Source organism: Boleophthalmus pectinirostris, unplaced genomic scaffold (genome assembly GCF_026225935.1).
Source record: "Boleophthalmus pectinirostris isolate CB_2022bp ecotype Guang Dong unplaced genomic scaffold, ASM2622593v1 HiC_scaffold_1, whole genome shotgun sequence".
Lineage (NCBI taxonomy): Eukaryota > Metazoa > Chordata > Actinopteri > Gobiiformes > Gobiidae > Boleophthalmus > Boleophthalmus pectinirostris.
The window spans coordinates 16834539-16842727 of NW_026570970.1; the positions used below are offsets into that span (position 1 = coordinate 16834539).

The window sequence follows — 8189 nt, forward strand, 5'->3', positions numbered from 1 at the left end:
TGTACAGTTTTGGCTGGCTGGATCAAATCATAATTTGTCATCGTCCTTATCAGAAATGAGTGAAAGCTGAAGTTAGATCAAATGTCTGGTGCGTCTCCTCTCCAGACCGTGTGCCATGGCTACGGTGTATTTCTGTTTGTGGTTCATCCTGAAGCTAACTTTGGGTAAGTTTCATATCTTCCTTGTCATAATATTAACATGGCAAAAGTAGGTGTGGGAATAAAACATGAGATAAGACTGGCAGCTTACACTTGTTTTCTGTGAGACTCTACTCTGTACTAGTTTAACTGGCAAAACATCTGTAGTAAGAAGTTATATTTAGAAGTAGATTTATGGCGTGGTAAAGAGGTTAATATAAGATTCATGACAAGAGACAGAAGAGACAGTGAGTTGGCATATTTGAAGAGTTCATTTGCAAAATCTAATATCTCCATAGTATTTTTCTTTTTGTTATCTGCTGAAGGTACTGTCAATTAATATAATTTATTTTTAGTGGATTATGGAGAAATAATATGTTGTTAACTGTAAAATACAATTGACACTTTCATTTCTTTTTTATGATGTAACAATTACAATATATTTATTTGTCCTCAAAGTGGACAGACTGGCTTTTAAAAGTGAAACTGAATTTAGACTTGGTAATAGGTGTGTTCAGGAAGAGCGTACCGGCCTGACAGGTTTCTGCATTTTATTCTCATTTGACCTCGTAGGGCTATAGACTGTATATGGTCTATGTGCAGGGCATAGGACTAAAGATTAAAATGAATGGATTTTTCACATACAACAGAGCATAAGGGTCAGATTAAAAAAAATATAAGAATAAATTACATGGGCACTAGAATAAAATTGTATTATTTCAAGTTCAACATTAATGTAAACCAGGTCAGAGTTCAAAACCAAGATTAGAAGAACAGATTAATGTTTAAAATCTTGCCAAGCCTGCTTCACTTGTATTTGGCTGTGGTCAGTGTTCTGCCCAGAAGTGCTCAGTTACACAAAGAGGCGCACGGGAGTCACTCCTGGGGAATTCAACAGTTGTTAATGTTTTAAAAAAAATATTAAATTATACAACCATCACTCACAAAATATGTGTGATCCCCATAAATTGCCCCCCTCCCAGAATATGTGACCCCTGCCCCCATATCATTTTATTTATTGATAAAAGGCTTGACTTATAATCATTATAATAATTACTTTAATTAAAGCTGATGTATAAATCAAAGTCTTACGTTGAAGTATGTACACCTAGTGTGGCACTAATATACTATTTATACAGAATCCATAAATGTAATCATGTTGAAGCTAATTGGAAACTTACGATAGACTTGAACACAAAAACATTTTCTATAATATTCAAAATTGTCTGGGGGGGCCTCTTGATAAGAAAAGTATTCTTGCTTATTTCTTGTGGCTATTGGTGTTCTCAGCCTCTATTAATGCCTTTGTACTTCACTGTCTGATATTACGATGTTGGGATCACAGATACATTTAGTGCAGATGAGGACAGTTGTGTGCATCATGTTGTGCAAAGTTAATAATCTAAATCCCAAGTGGTGCTGTTGAAGTATCGACGGCTTCCAAGCTAAATTTTGCTTAGGGCCCCCCCCTGAAGGTTATCTCCGTATTGCTTATATAAAATGAATTAACTTGTAATGATGATGTAATAATGTTGTTGTACAGTTACAGGTCTATCTCCGCTTTACGTCCTTAAGGGCAGAGAGGTCATCTTGACTCTGGCCCTAAACAAACCCCCTGATGACATTCTGTGGAAGCACAATGAGGACAAAGTGATCACGTTTGATGGTACAGATGAGCGCGTGTTTGAGCCATATCACGGCAGGGTAACTCTGTCCAGGAACACAGCCACACTGACCATCTCAGACATCAGATGAAGACAGTGGAGAGTATGTTCTGGACGCCATCATCGGCGTGAGGCTGCACCGCTCACAATATATGCTCAAGGTCCTAGGTGAGTAAAAGGCAAAGGGAAAGACAAAGTGTGATGCAATATCGAAATAGCTCCTGTAACCTATTATTTATTGTACACTGAACAAATCTTGTGTTGTCTCACAGGCTTATCACAAGTTTTGATTGTTTTTTGTTTTAAGGATACTGTTTCTTACTTCCATTTGGTTCACCTAATAAATTATTAATACCTAATAATTATAAAGAGACCATCAATTTTGTTCAAAGTAAACCTCCAAAAATGTCAAAAAATCTAAACATTTTCAGTTATGTTTCGTCACCAACTCTACAAGCTTTAAAACAAAAGAAAACTCACATTTTATGATTATTGTTAATTTACTGATGTTATTTTGTGCAGACAAAGTTTCCAAACCTGTGATCAGATGTGAGATGAACAGTACAAAACAGAACAGTACTATTACTTCTGCAACACTGTTCTGCTCTTCACCGTCCAACACTCCAGAAGCTCTGACGTTTATCTGGAGACTGGAAGGTAAAAGCGAGTTGGGCCAAACTTTACCCATCGCCCTGGGCAACGGGCACGATGACATCACGTACAGCTGCACCGCAAATAACTCCCTGCAGGAAGAGACCAGCACCTTCAAGGCCAAAGACTGTTACACAGGTTGGTTCTCTTATAGAAATATTATAATGTTATTGCCTGATATTGGTAGTTTTCAGATGTTTTTTGACAATGTTATTCTCCCAGATGGGGGCAAGGGCCAATTTTTGCTATTGATTACATTGTACTTTGCCATGAAATATCCAAAAGGTAAATGCAGAAATGTTGAACTTGTTGTTTTTTTCCCAAGAACTCACTGTATTACAACATAATTTTGCATTTTTACAATTTTAATTTTAGCTACCCCCATCTGTAATAATTAATATTGTTTCATAGAACGTGGTGATGTCATGTGAAACCTGTCAGTACTATGGGTACACTCACAGGGCTTCACAATAAATGACAAAAATATCAAAGTCATGTGGCAATATCGATATCGCTAGAAACTAAATATATTGCAATAACACTTTAGGTTTAGAGAGTTACAATTATTTTTTAAATTAAAATGTAAAATGTTTTTCCTTTTAATTTATCTTTTTAAATTGTTCTTAATTATCCTTGTTTGTCCATTGAATGTGTAAAAGTGAATATATTACTTTTTTTCATATGGTGCAGTTGTTGTTCTTATTTACTACATAATAGTCAGTTATTTTCATCATCTTATTTAGCACGGTTTAACATAAGAATTTGTATTTTGACATGTGTTATTTTACTTTATTTAGCAGAAGAAACTCAAGAGCATCTGTCTATAGTTTTACCCATTGTCATTGTTTCCATAATTCTGTTGGCATTGTTGGCGTTTTCTTCATCATATATTCGTATCGAAGAAAGAGAGGTACTTTTTTATTAACCAATTACCAAATCATTTTTAATCGTATCATAGCGACGTTATTATTGTTTTGTCTTCATTTCCTTTAGCATGTTCAAAAATGGGAAAGAATGACGACTGTGAAAAACAGCTGAAAGCAGCAGGTTGGTTCTGATGACTCAAAATGTTCTGATTTACCAAACATTTCATTATGCATTATTGTATTTTTCAAATTCTTCTCTAGAGCAAAATCAAGATGAGTCGAAGCCATTAATAACAAGTAATATCCACCTGCATGAAACAAAGTCATCATCACCAAGACTTCCTCAGCAATGTGATAAAAAAAATGTGATAAAGGAGAGTCAAGGTAAAGAGGCAAAGCTGCATTAAATTGTGAAGTAGTTTAATGATTTTATTACATTTTATACCAGTACTGTATGTGGTACATGAATGTGAAAAACATCCTGAATGAACTCAAGCCGCTAATAGTAAAATTTTGATAAAAGATTCAATGCATGCATTTTTTTTATACTATGTCCCCAGGAAACGTTAAGGATATACGTAAAAAATTTGAAAATACAGGGACATCTCCAGGTCTGTAGTTTTGCCACTGCCAACATCCATTATCAACTCTGAATACTGTAATAACATGAAGTGAATTATTAATAGATAATCCTGATGTTAACAGGTAAAGGAAATGACACTGGAGGAAAAGCCACATCTCCACCTACATCTCTGAGCAACAGTGTGCCAAAGCCAGCACCAGGCCCAGGGCAGATGGATTCAGGAAGAGAGATGGACTTACAACACAAAGAGCTTAATAATGTTCCTACTACAGAGGAAGAAGTGAAAGAAGAGGACTTTAAAGATCCATACGAAAATCCAGGTTCGAGAATTAAGGACAAACACAAATACAGTTTTACTAATGAAGAAGTAAAAGGCATTGTTTGTAAATTTTCCAGAAGAGCTGCAGAGAGCTGTGCAGATGGATGCAGGCAAACAGCAAAATGAACATCACAAAGACCATGATGAACACATTCAGAACAATTCTTCAAAAGACGATGGGCAACCTACAAATGAAGAGCAAATTGAATTAAATACAGTAACAAACCCAGACTGTACAGAGAACAATAAACCACCGAAACACCTCACAGATGCGCCATTTTCTCCAGGTAAGAGAGCAATGTGTGTGGGTCATATCGACAAAAATTTGTATCTCAGCTAGTTTGAGTTTAGCACAAAATATGACTGGACCATAATACCAGAATATATAACTTTATAGTCTTGTTTGGAAGATTACACTAGGTGGGTCTGTCAGTTTTAAATGCTTTGATATATTTTTTAATAGTTATAATTATGGACAATATACTCATTATATTGTAATTTTGCATATCTCCAAAACCATCAGTTGTGAGCAAACATTTTTCTGTGTACTATTCAGTGTATTTTTTCAATATCTCCCACCTCTAAATACAACCACTTTTTTTTTTTACTGAATATTTATTTGTTTGCTTTGTCCTTCACTGATTCTGTTAGCTTTTTCATTTTCCCTTCATGTTTTAGCATCAAATAAAAATATTTCTATTTTTTCTTGACCTACAAAAGATAAACATTTACAAATAGAAGTCCTAATTTTGTAGAACATGTTTTTTTAAAGGAGAAGAATATTGTGTTATGTGATTTACCAAACATTTTATTATCTGTTTTACCTGGTATATATTTTTTCCAAAGAAATAGAGCTGAAGCTGACAAAAAGGATGAATGCTATTAATTAGTGGCAAGTGATAATTACTGAAAGAATACAATACGATCCTATCAGCCTCTCCAAAACAACTTTTAAATTGTTACAGTAAAAAAAATCTAATCAACATTTTCCCAGTAATACAAAGTATATATAAAAGTAATGCAGAAAAACATTATAAATGAGCACAAGGAAACCACAGTAATGCAAATATTTTAAAAGATGCAATGCAGTTAGTTTCTATCTTCTGCTTTTAGAAAACACAAATACACAGACACACCCGATTTTTAATGTGCAAGATAATTTAACTCAAACTGAGACACTGACACTGAGAACAATGACTATGACTGACCTATAGTACTGCTACTGAACACACGTCATGTAAACCACTGTAATAACTTTTTACAACAGTCTGCATCTATGGTTGTAAAATCAATCTAGATTATACTTAATGATATTATGACATATTTATTACTTTTCTGTAGTGTCTATGCCATGTATGTCACCACTCCTGAGATTATCATAATCAAATCAAATAGTCAAATATCTGTGTTTAGTTTCAGCGTCACAGCCACAGTCTTCACAAAGCAAGTCAGCTGAATCTGAGGACATAAAGAAAAGTGATGGTGAAGAATCAAAAACAGCCGGTCTGGAAAAGAAACCACAGAGAGACGTAGAACAAGATAGTGGGATCTCAAATGATAAAGGAACAAAAGAAGCATCACAACCTCAAAATGAACCACCAGGTGTGTCGTCATTCTTTATATAATCATTGTATTGATTTTTGACCTCTACTACTGGTTAAATTATTGGTTAAACTGACATTCTTTTTGTTCTGTCTGTTGCTAATGATGAAGTTGTTGTTTTGTTTATTTTGATGGCAGAAACTCAGAGTTCTGAAAACAGTCCAGCTGCAGAATCAGGCAAGGACCAAACGCTATCCTCTGAGTCCAGTGATGTAGAGAACTCACTCAGCAAGTCATCTGAAGACAAAGCACAGAAAACGGCCACAGCAAAGTCTGAAAGAAAACAAGTGGTATTTAAGTAAAACGTAGTACAAATAAAACATGTAATGATTGTGTTGTCTTTAAAATTGTGTTCTTGAAAATGCTACATTCCTTTCTGCTTGAAATGACTTTCACTGTAGTATTGTAGACAATTATTAAGTATCACTACACTGTGTTTGTTAGTGTAAATTCTGGATGAACAATTAAACTAAGCAACAATCTTAAGAAACCTGTAACCTTTTGACTGCAATGAGCCATTTAAAAAACATTTTCTGACACACTTCAACTGTTATTATTTCTCTATTGTTTTCAGGCTGAAAGTGTGTGGCTGAGATGATGATGATAAGGAAAACAAAAACATGGGTGATAGCGCAAAGGATGTCAAAAAAGGAGATGAAGAAAGAGACTCTGAGCAAAGCAATGGAGCAACTAAAGAAGAGCAGAGGGGAACCATGGTGTACGATGGAAACAGTAAAGTATGACCGGGTTGAAGCTGTGAACTTTAGAGGTCAAATACAATACAATAGAGACATGGTTGTTAATTTGCTGTAATTATTTTGGTGCTTTGATAATAGAAAGACGGCATGACAAGATAAATTAAAATACTCTTTTTTTTTAGTACATAATTTGATCCTCAGAAGTTTTGCCAGTACTAATATCTAAGTTTAGTTTGCCCAAATTGTTGGTTGTAATTGTAGGCTGAACACAGCAACATGATTATACCAAGTCATATTTTAATAGCTTTTTTATACTATTTGAATTATAAGAAGAAAACAAAAGTTACTGAAAACAAAAGAAATGAAATAAATTTTGTATTATATTTTATACTATTTTATACTTTTTCTGTCACTTTTTCTTCTTGAGCTGTGACAGGTTAAAAACTGGCTTATAAAGTAAAGATTAACCAAATAAAAAAGAAAGAAACTATTAAATGAAGAAAAAGAACAGCTTATTTAATGTATTTTTTTTATGCTTTTGTGAACTGATTTTGCCAAATCAATTTAGTTTTATATAATGTTTCTTTGGCTTTAGCTAGATTTTAATATATTTATGAACCAAATGTAAGTATGTTTATTTTGTTATAAGTATTTAATTAATCCGTGAGAGTACTAACATCGTATGTCAATGCACACACATTGTGTTCATACCGGCTTGTCAAAGCCTGATCCCATCAGGTCTCAGAAGCTCAGCAGGGCTGGGCCTGGTTAGTACTTTAAAGGGAGACCTCTGGGAAAATCAGGTGCCACAGTGGGGCGCCAGTGTCCAAAACCAAAATTGTTGTGTCCTTAGGCAAGGCACTTCACCCACATTGCCTAGTATGAAAGTGCTGTGTGTGATTGGCAACTGTGTTTCTGTCAGTCTGCCCCAGGACAGCTGTGGCTACAATAGAAGCTTATATCACTGGGTATGGAGTGACTGAATAATGCACTGTAAAGCATCTTTGTGACATTTGTGAAAAGCACTATACAAATAAAAACTTACTTATGTACTTATATCATAATATAACATCATAATATACAACATAACATCAGAAGTCAACACTAGCTGTCAGTTAAAAATCTGCTTTAAAATACTCCTATTTAACATTGCAGTTAATATTGTATTTTATCTTTTTACAGTTTGATTCATGTGAATCACCTCAGGGTGTGTTTATAACTGTCGTCTTTTGTTGATTGGTGTTTATGCTTTATCATGTTTTATGTGCCTTGTGAGATTTTTACATTTTGTGAATTGTGATTATTTTGCATAATTTCCAGTAAACGTTGTATCGTTGGGTTTAGTGATTCATGAGCACAATTTCTTATTAGCATTTGTTGTTTTCTTTTTGGCACTTGAGGTTTAAGTTTTGCTTCAAACACATTTCTGCAATCAAGAGAAGTATAGAGGCCAGAATACATCAGGAGATCCAGCAGAAGACATTCATCAGGCAAAATGTAATCCAATACTTAGGGGTTGAATGAAACGAGATCTTTGCTGTTTGAGACTAATGCAGGATGCAAAAACACTTTCCGTCTGTAGGGGGCAGTGTTGGCCAGCTTTCATGACTGGTTGGCCCTTATCTCATCTGCCAAGTGAGAGATTGTTTAAATTTTCCATCCCTGGTTA

At 34.6% G+C, this 8189-nt stretch overlaps 1 protein-coding gene, 1 long non-coding RNA gene and 1 pseudogene across 3 annotated transcripts; all 3 read left to right on the plus strand.

Moving 5' to 3' along the window:
• The first annotated feature begins 12 nt into the window (after positions 1 to 12).
• On the plus strand, positions 13 to 3615 carry LOC129408322 (SLAM family member 8-like). 2 transcript variants are annotated; one of them, XM_055151652.1, is made up of 6 exons: positions 13 to 164; positions 1681 to 1969; positions 2324 to 2590; positions 3250 to 3362; positions 3446 to 3499; positions 3580 to 3615. In XM_055151652.1, the coding sequence occupies exons 2-5, from the start codon at positions 1954 to 1956 to the stop codon at positions 3488 to 3490; spliced, it is 441 nt and encodes a 146-aa protein (XP_055007627.1). In that variant the 5' UTR covers positions 13 to 164; positions 1681 to 1953; the 3' UTR covers positions 3491 to 3499; positions 3580 to 3615. The 2 variants fall into 2 exon arrangements, with proteins under 2 accessions (XP_055007627.1, XP_055007632.1); XM_055151657.1 differs by having other exon boundaries at positions 3253 to 3362.
• A 2022-nt stretch (positions 3616 to 5637) lies between these two features.
• Positions 5638 to 6787, plus strand: LOC129408862 (uncharacterized). The gene is made up of 3 exons (XR_008632124.1): positions 5638 to 5822; positions 5961 to 6112; positions 6397 to 6787. It is a non-coding gene; the product is annotated as an uncharacterized LOC129408862 (long non-coding RNA).
• Positions 6788 to 7217: 430 nt separating this feature from the next.
• Positions 7218 to 7335, plus strand: LOC129409054 (5S ribosomal RNA; annotated as a pseudogene).
• The last annotated feature ends 854 nt before the right edge of the window (positions 7336 to 8189 follow it).